We start from the raw sequence: 23,068 nt of genomic DNA on the forward strand, positions 1-23,068 counted from the left end.
CATGGACCTTGCAAAGGTTGAGGCAATACGATCATGGCCACCTTTGAGAAATTTGCATGAGATCATCAGCTTTTTGGGTTTATGTTCTTACTATAAGAAGTATGTATGCGGGTTTGCTGAAATTGCATCTCCATTGCATGCTTTATAGAAGAAGGATGTGCCATTTAGATGGACAGTAATGGAAATTTCAACATTTGAAAAGTTGAAGAATAAGATAACTTCCAATCCTGTGCTTGTATAGCTTGATCAAAGGAAGTCATTTGTGGTTCAGTGTAATGCATGTGGTAACAATATTGGAGCTATTCTCAAGAAGGATAGCCGAGTTGTGGCTTATGAGAGCCAAATTCTCCATGGTGTAGAGAAGAATTTGCAGGTCTATGAGATAGAGCTCTTGGCTGTAATTCATACATTGTCTACGTGGAAACATCATTTGGGGACTAATTTACATTGCAAACAAATCATCAAACTTTGAGGTACTTTCTGACATAGACAAAGTTGTCAGAGAAGCATATGAGATAGGTGAAATTTCTCACTATGTTTCATTTTCAGATTGTATATAATAATGGTAAAAATAATGTTGTGGTTAATACACTATCACGTAAGCCACAAATTTCAATTGTCAGCATGGTTTATGACACTAAGTTGGATGCCTTAAAAGAGCAATATGTTGCTAATTTGGACTTCACTAATGTTTATGATCAGTTTGCAATGGCTAGAGGCATGACCACTTTGTGCTTAGAGATGGATTTCTAATGATGTATGGACAACTGTGTGTCACAAAGCGGTTGAGGCCTAGAGTTATCATTGAAAGTCATGCTCCTCCTAATGCAGGACACAGGTATTTATGCCACAATCAAGGTAGTGGAGCATTTCTTTTATTGGCCAACTTTGAGACATGATGTAGAGCAATCTGTTAGAACATGCATCGTATGTTAGAAGGTAAAGCATGATAGACAAAAGATATCAAGCTTGTTACAAACCTTGCCTATTCCAGATAAGCCTTGGCAAAGCATTGCAATGGATTTTATTTTTGAGCTTCCTAGAACACCTACAAGGAATAATTGGATGTAGACTATCATTTGCAGATTTAACAAATAGACCCATTTCATCATGTAGCACAATTGTTTTTGCAATACATCTTTAAGTATCATGGTATACCATAGTCGATTGTCAGTGATCAAGACCCTTAAATGACCAGTTTATTTTGGAAGGGGTTGTTTGAGAATAGGGATACCATGCTGTAAGTTCTCATCATCCTTCCATGTGGAAAACTTGAATATAGCCTATGCAAAGATAAAATATGCACTTTCAAGATCACATAAAAAAGAAAAATAAAACAACTGATCACCATATACGTGCTTTGCAATTTGCAGAGGGCAATTACATATTGCTGCATTTTGAAAAGACAAGGTTGAAAAAGATGAAAGAAAGAGAGAGATTGTATCCGAAGTTGAGTATGAGATACTTTGGGCCCTTCTAAGTGTTAGAGGAGAAGAGCGGTGTGGCATATCTGCTAAAATTATCTCCACATTGGCGTATACACAATGTCTTTCATGTCAATTTTTTGAGGCATTTTCATGGTGATATGCCAAAGAATATATCTGCTAAAATTCAACTTGAGGTTAAGAAGATGGATGAGATTTTGGTACCTAAGCAAATTTTGGCACATAAGGAAAGAAAGATTAGAGGTAAAGCTTTCGAGAGATACTTGGTGAAGTTTCAGAACTGTTCACCAATGGAAGCAAAATGGATGGAAGAGGATGGCTTGACAGACCAGTCTCAGTTGTTGCAGCTTTACCTAGATGCCTTTCTGTTAGAGCCGACTTCAATTCAAGCTCAATGAGGACTTCAATTCGAGCTTAGTGAGGTTCAATAGAGTAGGGGTTCGAAGTACTGCATGATGCTCAAGGGGGAGGTAGCACTTCCACTCCTCCAGTTGTGGACAACTCTCGTTTGTAGTGGATCTCGGATGTATTCAGCATGCATCCAAGATACTATGCTAACAGTATGTCTGCCATGGGGTCATTACTCAATGTACTTGTCATTGTGAGATGTATGTAGATGAGTACGGTTGTTATCGGGGCTCTGAGACTATACTTTTGTATCAAGTTGGGATCAGTTCATGATCAGTTGGACATGAGCTTTTGCCTCAATTTTGAAATCAAATTGTGATCAGTTTTAGCTTAGTTTTTGATTGGTTTGAGAATCGTTTATGGTCACATTTGGATCAATTTTGCATCAGTTTTTGCATTAGTTACTAATCAATTTTTGCCATCAATTTGGGATCACATTTGCAACAGTTTGTGATCAGTTCTCAGATCAGCAAATGATCAGTTTATGATGAGGTTATGCTCAATTTTCAATGGTGTACAGCTAGTTCCATGGACAACAGTATATTATTGAATGCCATTCACATTTTTAGCCATGGTTTATGCTGAGAATATGCTTTGCTATGGTTGTGAAGTCAGAACAGTTGAGAAACATGAGTTATGGATACATCCAATGGGTTTCTAGCAATAGTTTTGGGCTAATTCTCAATATTATTTGATGTTTATGGTGACTGGAAATTTTTAGCAAGGTTAGGGGCATGTGGCATGGTTGGACAATAGTGGTCAATGTTGTGACTGTGATATCTTATGGAAATTCTAATGTAGTATGCTTTTCCTTTGGGACAATGCAATGCAATCAAGGACGATTGCAGAGATTTCAATGGGGAGGTATGTCACAAAGACATGAAATTTTGGCATACTTTAATCTTGTCGATAACATTTGATTAAGTTACTAATCAAATGTATAAGTTTGTTTAAGCACATGTGATGCTCATGGCAGTTATTTTATGGTTACAGGCCAAGGACCTCGAGGAGGCAGTGGATGTCAAAAGGCAAAAGTTGTGATACGTTATGCCGATTGGGTTTGGGTGGTCAATTAGTATCAGACTTGACCCTAGGACAGTTGTTTGGCCAATAAGTGTCAATGGTGACACTAGGGACTAGTATTAATGAATAAATTAATGCCAATCTAAGGGTCAACAAAGATTGGAGACCACTCCAAGTTGCAAATGGCCTAGCCAATTTAATTATGGATGGGGACATTTAATTTTGGGCAGAGTCAGGAGGACTGAAATTAATTTTCAGAAATATTATTTTTTTGAAATTTACTTTAATTGTTAGATAATACTAAAAAATGGATTAGAAGGCTACCACTTGGCTAAAATGCCTATGCAAGACTAAAAATGTGTTTGGAGATTGGAGAGATGAATTTAGTTCATTCAGGCTCAAGAAGAGAGAGGGAATGAGCTGTTGACGGTCTGATTTTCTTGCAATGGGTGACCTTTTGGATGCTGCAACAGCAGCAATCAACCCACCTGATGCAAGCAACAGCAATTATGGAGTCTACAGGAGCTGATGACAATAGCTGATGGCTAAGGCAACAACAGCTGATGGCTGGCGACAGAAATTTCTGGCATCTGTGGCATTAGGTGATAGCTCTTGGGGCAATTTTTGACAGGCAACAACCATTCTAAAGGGCTTCTCCACGAAGAATTCCTGAATTTTCTCTCTGTCATTCTCTCAGCTTCTCCAATCCATTCTCAAGTTATCTCAGCAAATCTCAACCATTTTGGAATAGATTTCAATCAAATTTGGTTGATAGCTGAAGGATTTTTGTTGTAAACCCTAAATTTCTGTAGAAATTAGGGTTTACCAGCCACCGTGGGACCAATGCCAACAAGAGAAGGCATCGTACACTTAAATCAGCACTTTAAATTCATGGAATTGATAGGAATTTCAGATGCCAAGACATCCATTGTGAATCGGGACAGCATTTGGCTAGTTGGTGGTTCTAATTGTGCAAGTCCTAGGTGAAAATCAAGGGGCAATTGGCCTGAATTACTTATTGATTGTTTATATAGCAAGGGGCTTTTTGATCGACAAAGGAGATTGTGGAATCGCAGCTTGTCCTCAATCCATTAGCAATTAAAGTTTTAAAAATACCTAAAGGGGTGCTAGCTTTGGGGCCAACAAGGTGTCCAATGTCCAAGATTATTAAGGTAAATTGTACATTTCAACTTATGTATATTTGTTGATTGCTATAATTAAGTGCTTAATCAGGAAAATACAACCCTCTCCAAGAAGAAAGGCTAGTTTCACTTGAGAATGGGTAACCTGATGCCTCGGATGCCTATAGATCTCTCTCTAAAGAAGGAGCTTATGGCCTCTACTACAAACAAGAACAAGAAGGGAGCTAGTGGGCAGCCTTGTCTAACTAATCTCTGAATGTTCAATCTGTCTCCTTGTGCCCCACTGGTCATAACCTAGCTGTGTGATGAGAAGTAAAGAGTTTCTATTCCCTTAATCCACTACTCTGGAAATCCCATCCTCAATATCATGCCCTATGGGAACTCCTAGCCAATGTAGCCATATGCCTTCTCAAAGTCAAGAAGTAGCACAATAAGATCATGGTTCCTAAATCTAGCCAAAGCTATGGACTCCTAGAAAATTATGTTCTCCAAGATGTTGTGTTCTTGGATAAAACCCGTCTGTCTGGGGTGAATGATATTTGGCATCAATGGGGCTAATTTGAGACCAATCATCTTTGCAAGGATCTTGTAGGCAATTCCAAGGTAAGTGATGGGGCTCTATTGTGTGATCTCTAATCTGTCTCCAGTTCCTTTGGGAATGAGATGAATCAATCCCTCTGAAAGTCTCTCCAGCATAACCCCTATGACCATGATTTCCTGGAAAGTTGAGATGAGGCTTGCACTGATAAGATCCCAATACCTCTGAAAGGACTTATCGAGTACGTTTTCTCTTGGACACTTGCCTAAGGGCAATGCCAGAAGCGCCTTCTGCACCACTTCCTCTGTAAAATGTGTTGGGTATGACTCACACCTACTGTCACAGAGGAGTGTCAGTGATCCACGGTAGGACACTAGGGCACTTTTTACTCTCCTTATGAGAGGTTTTTTCCCCCATTTATATTATCTTTTATTTTATGTGCATATGTTACACAATTCAAACACTTATCGTGTTTTACACCTTTCGAGTGTGAACCCACATTAACAACCCTAAGGTTTAAGGGTTGTACTTTATACTTGCATTACACTCTTTGGTAATTGCATTGGGAGTCGTGCTATGTGTTCACTCTCTGACTCTCTTCTGTTGAGCTTCAATCTTCCCCATCACACGTTCGGTATTAGAGCAAGGATTTAGCTCAGTAACTTATCCTCTCCCCTTGTCCAATTCTCCACGAGACAGCACCTACCCCATCTCTAAGCTCAGGTCAGCTACACCTAGGCCAACTGACACCTCCTCTAGCCCCTATTGCAAGCTCACCAAGTCCACCAACAAGTAACGCTACCAACACGCAACTTACAACTATTCTGACAACCTCCTCTAGCAACTTGCTACGCAAGCATTGCCACTAGCGCCAACACCTCCTGCTGCCTAGTAGCCAGTGCCAGCAATGCTATTGCTCCCATCCACCCTCTGCATCACCACTTGTTGTGCTTGCAAGTCCCACCCTTAGTTGTTGCCTACAACGCCGCCAAAGCCTCCTTCAGTTCCAGCCTGGGTGCGGCCTACCTCAACTCATCTGCCTACGCATGCATCTCTGCCACCTGTTGTCCGTCCGGTTTGTCACTGGCCAATGCCATCTATCGAAGGGCCATCAGTAGCAGGCCACCAACACAGAAGGTAACAAAGACATTTATCTTTTTTTTTAAATTCAAAATAATTTTAGAAAGGTCTTCTTGCTCGGACAGTCTCATGTCTTGGATACACTTCTAGCAATGATTTCTTGGGAAGGGAACCATGAAATTCGGGCTTTTGTATTGGAAATGTAATCCACACTTGCTAGAGAAAACTAGCTCATTATCGGTGCAGCGGTGATGTGTTGAAACTAGGTTTGAATCCTGGGCCAAATGGAGGAATATTTCCATAATTGGATAGACGCGAGGTCATCCATCACCTCAAGGTTTTTGGGGCTAGATGGCTAGTCTAGTTATGGGAAACTTCTGGTTAAGCGCACATTGGCATGAACAATACTAGGATGGGTGACCTCCTGGGAAGGGGAGGTATAAGGGCCCCTCCTAGTTTCTAACTTGGTATCAAAGCTCAGGTTGCTAAGCTTGGGTGGCACTAGGACCTCAACCAAGGCGTGGCTTGAGGGGGGGCATTGGAAATGCAATCCACACTTGCTAGAGAAAACTAGCTCACTATCGATGCAGCGGCGATGTGTTGAAACTAGGTTTGAATCTAGGCCAAATGGAGGAGCATTTCCATAATTGGACAGACAGGAGGTCATCCATCACCGTAAGGTGTTGGGGGCTAGACGGCTAGTCTAGTTATGGGAAACTTTTGGTTAAGTGCACATTGACGTGAACAATACTGGGATGGGTGACCTCCTGGGAAGGGAAGGTTTAAGGGCCCCCACCCAATTTCTAACTAAATGGGCCACCAAATATCTACTCATCCTATCTGTAATCACCTTTTTTGTGCTCTGTCATACTGTCTCCCTATCCCTCTCGTATCCGGGGGGCCTAGAAGTGGACCCAAGCAAAGTTGTGTAGTACTATGTAGCCACCTCTTGCCTCCAAAGGGCCTTGTGCAATAGATCCATCTATTCTCCTAAGTCTCCTAACACCTTGTCTAGAGTGTTTTGGCCCTATGGTGCAAAAAAAATCATTGTTAACTCTGTCATCTGACTGAGTCCAAAAGGAAGCTCTCGCATGAAACCTATAATCTGGCTTCCGTCATAGCATCAATCTCTGCTCTGGCAATGCGCATCCTCTCAGCTATCCATCTGCACCCTGGCCGTCTCTCCTCTCCCCTTTGTAGGGCAGCCAATGATGCTTTGGCAGATCTCTCCTCTAGAAGGCCCCCTCTACTCCTCCTAGCCTCCTCCCTGAACAAGGAGCTAATCTCCTGTAACCACTCATCCAAGTCAGGCTGCTAGTCCAGCTAAGAAGGGTCTGGATCTCCACAACTGTGTCACTGTGAGATCATCCTCACAGAACAAGTGCTTTGGAATCCTAACACTAGAATGAGGTCCTCCGACTCTCTCAAAGAGAAGTAGCTGAAACCGTGAGTGGTCTGAGAGAGTCGTGCCAGGTATGATGCCCGTTAGGCCGCTTGTCACAAGCCCAATCGTCTACATAAAATCTGTCAATCCTAGAGAAAGTCCTGGCTCCTACTGCCCTGTCTCTCGTGGAGAACTGGAGTGAGCATGTGGACCTGCCAAACTCTGCTGTGAACCATGGATCCTGGCCTCTGATCTGAAATAGTAACTCCTCTCAGGCAGCCTGATCAGGCCTCCTTCATAGCATCTATCTCTGCTTTGGCAACATTCATTATCAGTGCTAAGAACCACCCACTTGCAACCCAGATGCTTTTCCTCCTTTCTCTAAAGTGCTGGCACTGAAGCTTGAGCAGCCTTGTCTCCCTCCAAGAGGCCCTCTCTGTTGCTTGTGGCCTCGTCTGTAAGAAAAGAGTTAATATTCTGAATGCACTGATCCAAGTCCCTAGTTGTCATGCTAGGTGAAGAGAGCCTTGCTGCCCAAATCCTAATAATGACCTCTTTGAGGTCCTCGTCAATATACAAGTGAAGAGAAACTCTTCATATTGGTAGTCATTAAGTGGAAGACTGACTTGCAAGACCCAAAACTTTGCATACAGCTTCATCAAGTGATGCTAACTGATATGATGCATGAAAAGATTGATTATGCTTTTCCCAAATCGGTGTTGTCATTGAAATATATTGTGCATGAGTGTTATCACTGTCGCTAGGAGTTTCAAAAACAAGGGATTTTGTACGATTTCATGTGTAGGAAACACTTCCCTAAAATGTTAGAAACAGCAAGAAACAGGTTTGATACAAATGTAAAAAATTTTAAGAAACACATTAACTAAGAATATACAAATCAAGCATAATTCAACTCATCAATGAGGACTTAGAAAACTTTAAGTGCATTTGTAGTAGAATTAAGAAACATAATGTAATTGATGAAGTAACCACTAACTACTACCAAATCAAAAATATGTTATTACAAATTATCTATTTATTTATTTGTTTGTTTATTTATTTTTGCTAGACTAAAGCAAATGAATCTCATTATATCCAAATGTTTTGAAACGTTTCATACATGTTCAAGACGTGTTTTTATCAATTGTGAATACTAAATTTCACAAATGTATCATTCATAAAATCAGGTTTTACGTAACCATTGTTTGAAGATCTAACGTACCAAATTCAGAACCTTTTCAGTTGCAGGAACATTGAGATGGTTGTGGGTTTTATCACCTTGACAAATTTCCCTTATCTTAAGAAACCACTTTCCTATATGCTAAAGTGTATAGTAGTATGTCCTATTGAGACATATCATTCAGATATGTATACCAATAAAAATATGCTTTATGAGGTAGTGATTGAGCATCTAATGTATGAAAATCTGAACCTTTTCAGTTGTATGGACATTGAGATGGTCATCTTGACAAATTCGCATTGTTTACAAATTAACTCAAATAGGCACTACAGTCCATTTTATCACTTTTGAAGCAATTTCCCATTGTTGAATGTGCTATTGAAACCAATTGATAGAAAATTCAAAATTATTGAGAATTGTAAACTCGTTAGACCTATTATGTTGAATAAGATTTGGAAATGATTTAGTCATATACCCCAAACCACTTGTTCCAATCTAGATGCTTCTTTTTCATGTGTCTCCTTCAAGATGTGTAACATACTCATTGATTGATTTGAAGCAGTTTATATTGTTGTTATGATTTAAGGTTTTACTTTCCTCATTACACTTCATATAGTTGCCGTACTTGTCCTTTACTCTATGTTTGAATCATTTATCTCGTACAAAACTTCAGTGCCAATTATAATACCATTCCATAGGGTGTGATTATTTGAGCAGTGATCTACTGTTTGTATACTTCAAACTCAAGTCGTGAGCTGATTCATGAAATTGGAACAGGGAAATACTTGTGGATGTGATACAAATATAAAGCGACAAGACATTCAGGTCTCTCTTCGGCCTCTTTGTTTGAATGACTTCGTTCAGGCAAAGGCAAAGGTTCTCTCTCTCTCTCTCTCTCTCTCTCTCTCTCTCTCTCTCTCTCTCATCGTAATGGATGTTATATTTATAAAGTACTAAACGACAAAAGAGTTACAAAAGTCATGGCAAAGATGCAGAGGAAATTGCAATATGCTAGGGAAGTAAGTCCTCCCGAGGGAGTAAGTCAGAGTGCCGAATGAGATCTATCTGCCAATGCAAGAGACCTTTAAGCCTAGCAATATGTCCCTGAACATTAGAGGCTGAATCAAAAAGAAAAGCATTCCGAATGGTCCAATTGTGCCAACAGCCCCAGTATCTGAGAAAGTGAAACAAGATCTTCATATGCGACTGTGCCGATGTGGGGTATTTGGGCCGCACAAAAACCCAATCAAAAGGGCTTAGCGAGAAACCAACCACTGCTCGCCAAACCTCTGACAAGAGTGACCAGATTTTCTTAGCGAGAGGGCAAGAAATAAATCGATGACGGGCCGATTCCACACTGGTGGTGCAAAAGAAACAATTGTTGTTGGAGATTCGACGCTTGGAAAGGGCTGAAGCAAGAGGAAGACCACCAATCATCACCCTCCAAAGAAAGACCTTGCATTTGAAAGGTGTCTTGTTCAACCAACCCTCCATCACAGTTACCTTCCACCATGACTGAGATTTGCGCAATCCCCATACAGTATTAGCTTTAGTAACCAGCCATTGATGATCTTTAATCAGAAGATGACACACCTGGTTAGCTGAGGCCTTTTCCAAATTCAGCCGGTCTACAAGGTCCCAGTCCTGCCAGGGATGATCCGAAGCAAGGGCAGGAAAGGGTTGTATGCTCTGGAGCACCATCAAAAGTTGTCCCCATAAATCACGGTATCCACGAGGGATCTTGAAAAGCCTCCTGGCTGTACGAAACGATATCAACACATTGCGACTAGCAAGGGTGGCATCTATAACTGAAGTCAAGCCCAAACGTGCCATGCGGTTAAATTTTGGTCTGAGCTCATGTTTGCCTTTCCAAGAAAGTAATCGCGAAGCTGCCAACAATTCCAGTTGAAAAGAGTTAGTAGCTAAGCGGTTCTCTCTCTCTCTCTCTCTCTCTCTCTCTCTCTCTCTCTCTCTCTCTCTCTTTTTTCGTAAAAGGTAATTGTATTAATTACGAAAAAAAGTACAAGATTACATGATTACACGCGTACAAGAGACACGAGGGCCGTAGGCCAACGTGTGGGAAATCCCCGGATTAGTATACTAAAAAGGTTACACCAATCATGGCAAGGACCCAGAGGCAATTGCCAAATGCCAGGAATGCAAATCCTCCCGAGGGAGCAAGTCAGAGTGCCTGATGAGATCTAGCTGCCAATGCAAGAGCCCTTTAAGCCTTGCAATATGTCGCGGTACATTAGAGGCCGAATCAAAGAGAAAAGCATTTCGAGTGGTCCAAATGTGCCAGCATCCCCAGTATCTGAAAAAGTGAAATAAGATCTTCATATGTAACGGTGGCGGTGTGGGATACTTTGGGCGCACAAAAACCCAATCGAAAGGAGTCAGTGAGGACCCCACCACTGCGCGCCAGATTTGCGACAAGAGAGACCATATATTCTTGGCGAGCGGGCAAGAAAGAAAACGATGTCGGGCCGATTCCGCCGTAGTGGTGCAGAAGAAACAATTGCCATTCGAGATTCGACGCTTGGAAAGGGCCGAGGCAAGAGGAAGACCACCAATCATTACCCGCCACAGAAAGACCTTGCATTTGAAAGGTGCCTTATTCTGCCATCCCTCCATCAGCATTGCCTGCCACCATGACAGTGATTTCCGCAGGCCCCAAACAGTATTAGCTTTCACACCTAGCCATTGGTGATCTTTAATGAGAAGATGATACACCTGATTAGTAGAGGCCTTTTCCAGACTCAACCGGCCTGCAAGGTCCCAGTCCTGCCAAGGGCGATCCGTAGATAGGGCAGGAAAGGGTTGCCTACCCTGAAGTTCCGACGAAAGCTTCCCCCATAAATCACGGTATCCGCGCGGGATCCTGAAAAGTCTCCTAGCAGTCCGAAACGATGCGAGGACATTGCAAGTAGCAAGGGTAGCATCCGCAATCGAAGTCACACCCAAACGGGCCATGCGGTTAAATCTTGGTCTGAGCTGATGTTTATCTTCCCATGAAAGTAATCTGGATACTGCCAACAATTCCAGCTGAAAAGAATTAGTCTGCAAGCGGTCCCCTACAGGATGCCAACGGGCCTTTTGGAGCACCACTTTCCAAGAGCCGACCAAGTGCAGTAACAAAGAGGAAGAGGGATTGGAAAATCGAGAGTCAGCATTAAGGACATGCCACCATGAGGCCCGAAGCCGTGTGTTACCCTGGCGGAGCCCGCTGTCCTCAAGAAAATAACGGGCTATGATGGTCCACGGGTGATGATCCACACACATGGCACGAAAAAGAGACCAACGAAGAGCCAGCATATGAGTTTCTGCATCCAAAATAGCTCCACCACCCATGCGCTTAGGGGTACATGCATGTGACCATGAAATCCAGGAAATGCCTGCCTGCAGTGAATCTTTCTTCCATAGCATGAAACGAATGGGATGAGTGAGAGCCTTCAAAGTAGTGGGCGTCCATGGCAGTAATGGCAGGAAATACGTCAGCATTGGTAGCATAATTGTCTGAGCCACTTTGAGGCGGACATGGAACGGCCAGGCTTGCGACTTCCAATACATAAACTTCGCGGCCAGTTTTTGTGAAATCCACTCCAGCAGGTCCTTTGGCCGTACATCCACCCCCAATGGGTATCCAAGATGCCTGACAATGGAGCCACGGGAAACCACCTGGCCCTGCCAGCCTAATGACTGTAAATCCGGCTCCGTGCAACTGAGAATGGCTGACTTAAAGGCATTGATGCGAAGACCAGAGGCTTGACCAAAGAGCGTCCAAACATCTAATGCCTTGCGAATGTTGTCCCTGTCCACCTGCAAAATCATAAAGGAGTCATCAGCCAAAGATTGGCTAATGAAGTGCTGCCCCAAAGGAAGAGATAACCCTGCCAGCTGGGCAGAAGCCGCCATGGAGGATAACATTGAAAGGACCGGGTGAGTCGCCAAGGCAAAGAAGAGAGGACTCAAAGGGCAACCCTGTTTGACCGAGCGTGCAAGGACAAATGGCTCTGTAACCCCACCATTAAGCATAACTCTTGAGGAAGCCTCAGTACTAATGGTGTAGATCAATCGGGACATCCGGATACCAAAGCCCATAGCAGACATAAGATCTGCAAGGAAAGACCAGTCCACATAGTCAAACGCCTTTTCCAGCTCTCTCTCTCTCTCTCTCTCTCTCTCTCTCTCTCTCTCTCTCTCTCTCTCTCTCTCTCTCTCTCTCTCTCTCTCTCTCTCTCTCTCTCTCTCTCTCGTGTCTGTATGCTTCACAATATCAAGTTGCCAATGAAGACCCCTCAAACAAGAAAAATGACTTTGCACACCACAATAGGAATAGAAAATAAAGACATCCCAGGTCCTATTATGCCAACAACCCTTGAAGTGTAGGAAGTGAAACACAATCTTCATATGCATCTACATAGGATCCAAAAACCTAGCCTTGCCAAACATCAATCATGGGGACACATAAGAGTTCCCATCACATGGCGCTAAATCTCAAACAAAAGGGACTAGACTTTTCTTGCCACAGGGCAGGAGATAAACTGATGGCGACATGTCTCCATCCTTTTAGTGTAGAAGAAGTATGAATCATTAGAGATGTTGTCTAGAAAGTGGAGAAGCAAGAGAGAGGCCACCCACCAACATTTGCCAAATAAATACTTTGTATTTGAAGGGAGTTTTGTTGATGGAGCCCTCAATTACTGTTGATTTCCACCATAGCATGCTTTTGTGGAGGCCCCAAACACAATTGGCCTTACTTGAGCCAATCATGATACTTAATAAGGAAATGATAAATATGATTAACCAAGGCAAACTCCAAATGCAGCTGCCCCTTAAGTCTCCAGTCTTACAAGGGACTCTCTAGCATAAGTCCATCCACACATCTCTCTCTCTCTCTCTCTCTCTCTCTCTCTCTCTCTCTCTCTCTCTCTCTCTCTCGTAATGGGTAATTATATTAACTACAAAAAGAAGTCCAAGGTAACAAGATTACAAAATGCAAAGTGGCTCTAGGCCATCATATATGACTTAGATACAAGAAATTCAGCAAGCATAGGAGCATGCAAGAGGCACCTTAGGACTAGACAGACACAAGGGATCAAGAACTATGATGAGATCTTTGTTGGGCCTTTGCAGCCAATGTCTCTAATACACAATCGTCAAAGAAGTCACCCAAAACTGCAAAAGGGTTGGGACGTTGATGGTGGTTAGCGAGCAAAGAGGATGACAAATCTTCTTGGTGGGAGGTAGAACTATATATTTGTGGTCCCATGGAGTAATGACTCGACTAGAAGCATCAAAGGCTAGCTGAGCTAGAGAGTCATGGGCATGTGGTGATAACTAGCTCAATTGTCACTACGGCTACTATTCAGAAGGTTGTGGATCCTTAGCAAGATCAAGGCATTGAGTAATGGGTGCATCCGAGGATTTATCTAGGCAATGAGAATAAGTACATAGGGGTTCCCATGAAGAAGAAGGTTCAACAGGCACTGTAGACACAGCTATTTCCTTTGCTTTTGCCTTGTTGTGGCAGGCTTCTCTCTCTCTCTCTCTTTTTTTTTCGTAAAAGGTAATTGTATTAATTACGAATCTCTCTCTCTCTCTCTCTCTCTCTCTCTCTCTCTCCTCTCTCTCCCCCCCCCCCCCCAAGGAGTGCATATGCCAGATATGCCAATTAGAGCCAGAGACAGAGGAGCATTATATCCGCCACTGCCCAGCGTATTATGAGGTCCGTGGTCGTTTCCACTGTCTCTTTAGAGACGGATTTGGACCACTATCCAGAGTCCTGGATTTTACCGATCAGCGATGCCTTTGCCTCTTTCTTCTTGAGATACGACAGCTTCATGACATACGCCTCAGGAGTATAGCTGCTCCAAGAAACCGAGGCCCCTCACAGAGGCAACTCACAGACTTCTTTGCAAAGGAGACTCAAAAGACTTAAATACAGTTATAGCCACAATCCACATGAGAGCCTCTCTCACCGCCACAGTCCACACACAGACAAGGAGTACTGATTGATCGAGCCGTTCAGCTTAGCCAATCCAGATGTCCTAGGCCTCAACACAGATACTGACGACACCTTCATAGGCGGATACAGGGGATTATTGCTCGGGGGCTAGAGCTAGGCCCTCCATACCCACACGAGATTGTACCATTTGGAGCTCATTGTTACTAGATAGAGCTCTATATTTTACACGTAGCCATTGTTAGTGTCCTTTCTTATTTTTCTTTGTGCTACATATTTTGCCCAGACAGTTGTACCTTCATGCACATGACTGTAACTCATGGTCTCATAAATCATTTTGGCCTTTTGTAGACGTTAATATATCATTTCATTTCTCTGTGCGTGTCTCGTGATATATGGAGCAATGCTGGAGGCAGAGCTCAATACCTTTTGCAAAGAGAGGGAGATTGAGAGCAGTAGGATAGGTTGGAATCAAATGGGGATTCTCTACACTTAGCCACATCGTCACCATGAGAAGCATGATTAGGCAAAAACGAGACTCTATTGTTCCTTTGTGAATTGAGTAGATACCTTGCGTGCTTGAGAGTTGGCAATGGCTCTTAGAGCAGTCCAGACCAACTTTAGGGCCTTCGTTGCAGCCATGGAGATCTTCAGTAGAGCATTTGGTGCTTTAACCAATTGACACAAGTCTCATGGCTTTTGGGTATGTGACACTAAACAACCAAAGTGGAGACCTCATGAGGACTTCACTTTGATTCCCTTAGACCACAATTGCTCATCAATACTTACTTTTGTTTCATGGCTTTGGTTTCAATTTTCTTATTAGAGTTCCCTTTTTCTTATTATAGTTCATTCTCGTGGTCCCTTAGACATTACTAGTTTATTTAGATAAGGATGAGAGCAACTTTGGGACCTTTGTTGCACCCATGAAGATCTTCACTAGAGCATTTGGTGCTTAACCAATTGACACAAGTCTTATGGCTTTTGGGTATGTCTCACTAGACAACCAAAGTGGAGACCTCACAAGGACTTTGCTTGGATTCCCTTACACCACAATGAGATATCTTAGATGTCATATGGGGATTGACATTACTTCAGAGCAGCAGTTGGCACCTCTTCTCTTGTGGTGCCGACTATTGCTTTGAAGGAGGAGATAAAACAAAGTAGGGGACACAGTTTCATGCACTGGCAAGTGCTCATGGACTAGCCATTGTGAATTGACTCCCAACTTATCTTTCCACCCTTAGATATCCCTAGAATTTCCCCTTCCAGCCTTGCATGGCTCCTAAATATGGCTGCATGCAAGTATCAAGCCTGCCCATGCAAAAATCAGCCTCTAAACTGAATCTCCAGCCAATTATAAATTAATAAATTGAAAAATACATGGCCCATGCCCAAACTTTGGCCATTGTCTAGCCTTAATTTAAAATCGTGACCTTTCTGAACTTGAAAGTGTTGAAACTTTCCACAGACCTTAGTTAGATATGTTAAATGATTCAAACCTTTAGCCAACATCAAAGTCATTTCCAAAGGCTATTCAATGTCTCCAACCAAGATTTAACACATGGAAAATTCAACTTAACCTTACATGTGCACAACTTAAGTGTCCCAAGAGCATTAAGCTAGAAATTGACTACCTCATGACAGGCTATGTGATGGGTGGTCCCTTGTTTGGGCACTAGGAGGCTAGGGAGGAGGATTCAAATGAGCACGATAAGAGGACTCCTATCAAACTTTAAGAGGAGGCTGGTTGACAACTTAGGACTTGAAAGATATCCATCTTCTATTGGCACAAACATGGCATTTCAGATCATTTCCTGTCAAACTTTAAGAGGAAGCTGGTTGACAACTTAGGACTTGAAAGATATCCATCTTCTATCGGCACAAACATGGCATTTCAGATCATTTCCTGTCAAACTTTAAGAGGAAGCTGGTTGACAACTTAGGACTTGAAAGATATCCATCTTCTATCGGCACAAACATGGCATTTCAGATCATTTCCTGTCAAACTATAAGAGGATGCTGGTTGACAACTTATGGACTTGGAAGGTATCCATCTTCCTATAGCCATTAATTCACAGGATCTTAGCAATTGGTACATGGATTGGATATGGCATGGCCATATTGGCAAGTCCAAGGTGTGGCTAGCTAGAGGAGACCCAAAGACATGTGAAGATATGCTCAGGTTTGCATTGTGAAAACATACAAGGTATGAACACAAATAAAACACAATAACTCAAACAAAAACACAAAAATGCAAAAATGCAAAATAGGCTAGAGGAGAATCTAAATGAAACTGGATGAATGCTAAATGTAAATGAATGCAAGTACACAATACTCGAAGGTAGAGCAGTCCAATAGCTGATGACTGTCGTAGGAGCGGGCTGAGGCAGGTGTCAAATCACCAATCAAAGCAAAGGCTGATGAAGAAACGGTGTTGGAAACATAAAAACAACCTGCTGTAGATTAAAATGCAAACTAGGTCCATGCCTAGAAGGCCCAGAAAACCAAAAAGGCGACAACTAGAAGCTAGAGTGGTGACATAGCAGTCCAAGCAGCCTGATCAGCAATTACTGGAAGCAGACCAGCACAGCGAAGTTGAGAAGTAGCTGGAAATTCTAAGCACAATCTGGTTTGATGGTGGTGGCAAGCTGCACAAGCCAGCTGGCTTAGGTGACATAAAAAGAAGCCACGCACAACAGTAGAACACTTCCAAGTGTTGTTGACAGCAAGTCGGCTTGCTCTAGACAGCGAAAGTAGAATTTTAAAGAATGCCAACAAAAGCTAGAGTGTGTTGAACAGGTGTTGAAGCAATCATGGAGGCTGGTGGAGATGATCATGAAGAATGGTTAAAGGGATAATTGAGGATGCAAGCTATGCAAATGAACTAGCATACTCTCTATTTATAGAGATAACCAATCAAGGTTGTGGGTTTGCCTATGGAATAGTGAAGCATAGTAACTGTATTTGAGTTTTGGGGTTGTTTAATGAGGTAATGAAGATTTAGCATTTAATGTACCTTCTCTAGCTTAACACCCCCTGTCAAGCCCAAAATGTGAACCAAGAGGGATTGTCAAGCAAACCTTGCTCCTATTCATCCCAAGAGGTCTCACCCAAAGCACCCACAATGGCCCACCAAGACCTATGTTGGGATATAAAGGCCCGGTAACCTCTATGTATAGTACACGCACATTGTACATGTGAATGCACCCTTTACGTGCCCTAAGTATAAATACATTTTATTCTTTGTGTACCAACACATTGTTGGTACACTCTTATCGTCTCGTACTTTCACTCTGCTCACACTCACTAGTTCACTCTTGCTCGAGCTACGTCCCTATTACTTCCAACAACTGGTATCAGAGCTATAGGTTTTGTGTACGCTTCCCAAAGTCTTACCAGTCGAACACGACGAGCAGACAGGCGACTGAGCATTCGTGTCGTGGACCAACAAGAGACTCTCTGCAAGCGGGCGATAGGCAGGTGACCTTCAGCTCATAGGCGACAGTCAAGTCACAGGTGACCTGCTGCGTAATGTCGAACAGCATTGGTGCTGTACGTGACGGGCGGCGTGACGGATCAACAGGTGTGACGGGCAGGCGTGACTTAGTTTAGCGCGCAAAGTGGCGACAGGAATCAGCTAGACAGGCGGTGTTATGGCAAGCATTGGATGCGACGGGTCCAGCGGGCAGGCGCACGGTCGTGTAACGGGCTGGCGATAGTTGACGACTAGGCCGTGACAGTCGTCAGTCACGCGACGGTCAACGGAAACCCCCCTTGGTCAGTTTTTTTTTAATCAAAATTTTTATTTCAAACTTTTCAATTACCACTTGCCTTGGCGACAGTTCACACGCTGAAAGCACAAATCATAGATCTGTGAGGATTCGAGCCAGAAATCTGGGGCTTTTCCCAAATTTGACATTGTTCATGTCTGTCAGTGACTTTCGAGTCAAAAATTGCAGACATTGCGAGCGGTGACCCAAATTAATTTGGGAATATTGCCAAATTAGTCAAAATTTTGGCCCTTTGAGCAAAATTTCCTGACATTGGATCCCAAAAATTTGGGCTTTTCATGTATTGGCAAAGCTTTACTCAGCTGGGTCAGATTGACTGACATTCATGCAATTTTGGACTTGAAATTTTGGGGATTTGCGCAGAATTTTGGTAAATTTCTGCATCTTTTGCTCGTGCAGTGGCTAGTTAATGTATAAACAGCAGAGATTTATTTCTGGTTGAGGAAAAACAGCAGGTTATTTTGCTGGTTCAGCTTGTGCTTCCGCATATTAGTGCATTTACTCTTGTGTTCGTGATAAAATGGCTGCAACTTCTTCCAGTTTAGACATCAAGAGTTTGATGGAGATTAAACGGTTTCATGGTCATGGATTTGACCTTTGGAAAGACCGTATGTTGGGCATTTTGTTCCTGAAGAATTGTGAGGATGCTTTGCAGGAAGATAAACCCGCACTAATGTCTGATGCAGATTGAGCCAGAGTGAATAAAAAGGCTGTGGCTTACATAAAGATGGGTGTCACTGATGACATTCTGACAGACATTAAGGGTTTAGACACAAGTTATGCAATATGGGAGAAGCTGAAAACTACTTATGAGATCACCACACCTGTTAATCAGGTGCATTTAATGCGCAAGTTTGTGAATATGCGACTAGATGAGTCAAAGCCTGCAGCTGAGCACTTGAGTGCATTTATAGGGATTCCAAATCAGTTCAAAGATGCAAACTTGGACTTTGATGATAAGTTGAGAGCGATCTTTTTGATCATGACACTACCGGACTTGTGGGAAACCTTGGTGGTTTCACTCAACAATAACCCCAATCTCTCATATGATGGGGCGAGGGGTTCTATCTTAAATGAAGAAATTAGACGTACGTCTAGTGGAGAAGGCAGCAACTCAGCTTATAATGTAAGAGGCAGGGCTGAAAAGAAAAATGCAAATGCAGGGTAGAGAAACAGGAGCAAGAGCAAAGGAAAGGATAAGAGTGACATTACTTGCTATCACTGTGGTCGGAAGGGCCACAAGAGACCTGATTGTAGGTATTATAAGAAGGAACAAGAGAGAAAGAAGAATGCAGGAGGTAAAAAGAAGAAGAAAGAAAAGACAGATGCATCAGAGACAACCAAAGGCAAAGAGAAGGCCAATGTGGCCTCTAGCGTGGTCATAGAAGAGCTTTCAGATACAGAGGCTGATGTATTATGTGCAGTTGATTATGATGCCCTTGTATGTCACATGCAGGATATGTAGATTACCAAGGCTGATGTGATTGATGCACTTTTGTCAGTTGATGATGGTGTCACTCAGACTTGGATTGTAGACTCTGGTGCCTCTTTTCATGTAACTCCTTGCTTGGAGTGTTTTGCTATGTTCCATGCAGGTAGTTATGGAAATGTGTACATTGGAAATAACCATGCTTGCAGCATTGATGGGATTGGCACCGTACACTTGTCTTTAGACAATGGTCAAGAGCTTGTGTTAAAAGATGTCAGATATGTGCCTGGCATTAAAAAGAGTTTACTATCTGTTGGTCAGCTTGACTTGCATGGCTACGCCACATTGTTTGGTAGTAGTTTGTGAAAAGTAAAAAAGGATTCCATGCTGATTGCAAAAGGAACCAAGAAGGGCACATTGTATTGTTTGCACTGTAAAGCCTTGAATGGCAAGTTTCTTGTAGTTGCTGAAATTTGCAGCCACTTGGAGTCATGGCATAAGAGATTAGGCCATATGAGCCAAAAAGGACTTAATGTCCTTACCTCTCTGAAGAGGGTTGATGGAAAAGGCTCTAAACTTGATTTTTGTAATGAGTGTCAGTTTGGAAAGCAAATAAAAAATTCATTTTACTCTGGTGTCTCTCGTAAGTCCAATGTCTTGGACTTGGTGCATTCTGATGTATGTAGTATGCATGTGAAATCATTGGGTGGTGCTGCATATTTTGTCTCCTTTATTGATGATTGTTCCAAGAAGATTTGGATGTACTTGTTTAAAACTTTTCATGCATTTGTGACCACTCGGACAAGTAGAAAGCTGAAATGCTTGAGAATTGATATTGGGGGTGAGTTCACATCAACTGAATTTAAGTCAAAAGATATAACGGGACTTTATGTGAAAGAGTGCGGTGCATGCTGTCCACTGCTAATCTCCCTTGTGCATTTTGGGAAGAGGCACTCAAAACCACGGTTCACATTTGCAACCGCTCTCCAAACAGGTCCTTAAATAATGGCATCCCTGAGGAGGTTTGGTCTAGCAAATCGGCCTCATATGACCATTTACGCATATTTGGCTATGATGCTTTTGTGCATGTTAGGGATGAGCTGAGGAACAAACTTGACCCAAAATCCACCAACGGCATTTTCATGGGATATGGTGATGAAGGTGAATTTGGCTACAGAGTGTGGTTACCTCAGTCCAAGAAAATTATTCGCAGCCGTAATATTGTGTTTAATGAGGCAAAATTGCTGAAAGGCTCTTTAGCCTCTAATAAAGATGTGAAAAAGGTGAAATTTCAAAGTTTGCAACCATCCATTACTTCAGAAAATGAACCTCAAGGTGCTGTACCACTGGCTGAAACCAATGATCAGCCGGTTATTTTTGAGCCAGATGATGATGGACAGCAAATAGAAGCACAAGGAGGTCATGGACAGCAAGATAGGCTTGCTGATTATGAAAATGCAAGCGTTGAAAATGAAAATGAAGGTGCTATACAGCATGCTAAAAATGGTTTACAGTAGCAAATGAATGCTGAAAATAATATACCTCCAGATGTAGACCCAATTCCTGAAAATGTTGATCATTGGGTACGTAGGTCTACACGCGTAAAAAGGCAACCACATAGGTTTGACCCCTCCTTGCATTATGTGATGCTTACAGATGAGGGTGACCCTCTTACATGCAAAGAGGCCAAGTCATGTGAGTTCAGTAGTAAGTGGGAGCTAGCTATGCAAAAAGAGATTAAATCTCTATATGCAAATGATACTTGGGATCTTGTGCCATTGCCAAAGGGAAGGAAGCCACTTCCAAACAAATGGGTGTACAAAGTCAAAACAGTTGATGGGAAACCCAAGTACAAGGCAAGGCTAGTTGCCAAAGGTTATGCACAAGAGGAAGGGATTGACTTCCAAGAGGTCTTCTCGCCTGTTGTGAAGATGACTACTTTACGTATGCTTTTCGCTCTTACTACTGTTTTGGATTTAGAGCTGTATCAAATGGATGTAAAAACGGCTTTCTTGCATGGTGACATTGATGAGGAAATCTACATGAAACAGCCCAAGGGCTTTGTAGTTCCTGGAAAAGAGCAAATGGTGTGTAAGCTAAAATGCAGCCTGTATGGGCTGAAACAAGCACCACGGCAATGGTACAAAAAGTTTGACACTTTTATGCTATCTCATGAGTTTACATGCAGCCATGTAGATCATTGCTTGTACATGAAAAAGGATACGGATGGCAGCCCCATCATACTTGTTTTGTATGTGGATGATATGTTACTAGCTGGGAAAAGAAAGACTAGCTTGAATGCTCTCAAAAATCAGCTTTCTCCATGAAAGATTTAGGGAATGCAGAGCATATTTTGGGCATGAGGATTCATAGAGATAGAATGCAGAAATTGTTGTTATTATCTCAAGAAAAGTACATTGGAAAGGTACTAGACAGATTTAACATGGCTAAAGCTAAGCCTTTTGGGGTACCCTTACCTCCTTATCTCAAGCTTAGCAAAGCCAACAGTTCGAAAGATAACGTGGAAGCAAATGCTATGAAGGGAGTTCCTTATGCATCAGCTTGTGGCCCTCTTATGTATGCTAGGATTGCTACTCGTCCAGACATTGCTCATGCAGTGGGAGTTCTTAGCATGTTTATGTCAAATCCTGGCAAAGCACATTGGGAGGCTGTCGAGTGTATTCTTCAATACCTTAAGGATACACATAGAAAAAGTATTTGCTATGGGCAAAGTGCACTTAGTTTGCAGGGTTATTGTGATGCAAACATCGTAGGTGACTTGAACACTCGTAGGTCCACCAGCGGGTATGTCTTTACAGTTGCTAGTGGGGCTGTTTCTTGGTGTTCCAGGTTGCAAAATATTGTTGCACTGAGTATCACCGAAGCTGAATACATATCAGCTATTGAAGCTTCTAAGGAAGCTATATGGTTGAGCAGACTTGCAGATGATCTCGGCATGTCTATGGGTACTACAGTTTTGGGATGTGATAGCTAGAGTGCTGTGTATCTGGCTAAGAATGCCATGTATCATTCACGCACAAAGCATATAGGTGTGCGATATCACTTCATCAGACAAATTCTAGAAGATGGTGAAATCACATTCACCAAAATTAAAACACAACCCTAGAGATGTTCTCACTAAAAGTCTAAGCAAAGCTCAGTACGAGCATTGCATTCGACTAGTGGGAGTTGGTTAGCTAGAGGTTCATTTCGGACCTTTAAGTGGGAGGTGGTTGGGATATAAAGGCCTGGTAACCTCCGTGTATATGCACATTGTACATGTGAATGCACCCTTTACGTGCCCCAAGTATAAATACATTATACATTGTTATGGCAAAGATCATGTCATGTGTATTAAATATGGGGCATTGTGTGTGTGTGTGTGTGTGTGTGTGTGTGTGTGTGTGTGGGGGGGGGGGGGGGGGGGGTGGACGTTTTGTTTTGGGCATAGTAGAGTCTAGTGAAATAAAGGATGGTTGCATGGATCATGAAGAGAGACCCAGCTTGTGGCTGTGAGGATATGTAGGGGAGTCATGCCTATCTCATTTAGCTCTTGAGGAGAATTGGCACACTGGATTTTACAGTCATTGTAGACTCAAGAGCACTACCACAAGTGAGAGCTCATAGCTAGCATGAATACTTGGTATATTTGGACCATCAAATGTAGTCGTGCCATAGAT

General features: G+C 42.5%; 1 protein-coding gene across 3 annotated transcripts in view; it reads left to right on the plus strand.

Moving 5' to 3' along the window:
* LOC148022348 (uncharacterized) overlaps positions 1 to 23,068 on the plus strand; it is a 256,949-nt gene that overhangs the window by 231,164 nt on the left and 2,717 nt on the right. For 2 of the 3 annotated variants that reach the window (XM_087697969.1, XM_087697970.1), the window contains exon 23: positions 8,978 to 9,076. The exons of the other annotated variant lie outside the window; for it this stretch is intronic. In XM_087697969.1, the coding sequence (XP_087554095.1) occupies positions 8,978 to 9,076 (99 nt within the window). The remainder of the gene's footprint in view (positions 1 to 8,977; positions 9,077 to 23,068) is intronic. 3 annotated transcript variants of the gene reach the window in all.

Source organism: Lygodium microphyllum, chromosome 17 (genome assembly GCF_053477565.2).
Source record: "Lygodium microphyllum isolate KBCC chromosome 17, Lygodium_microphyllum_v1.1.10, whole genome shotgun sequence".
NCBI lineage: Eukaryota > Viridiplantae > Streptophyta > Polypodiopsida > Schizaeales > Lygodiaceae > Lygodium > Lygodium microphyllum.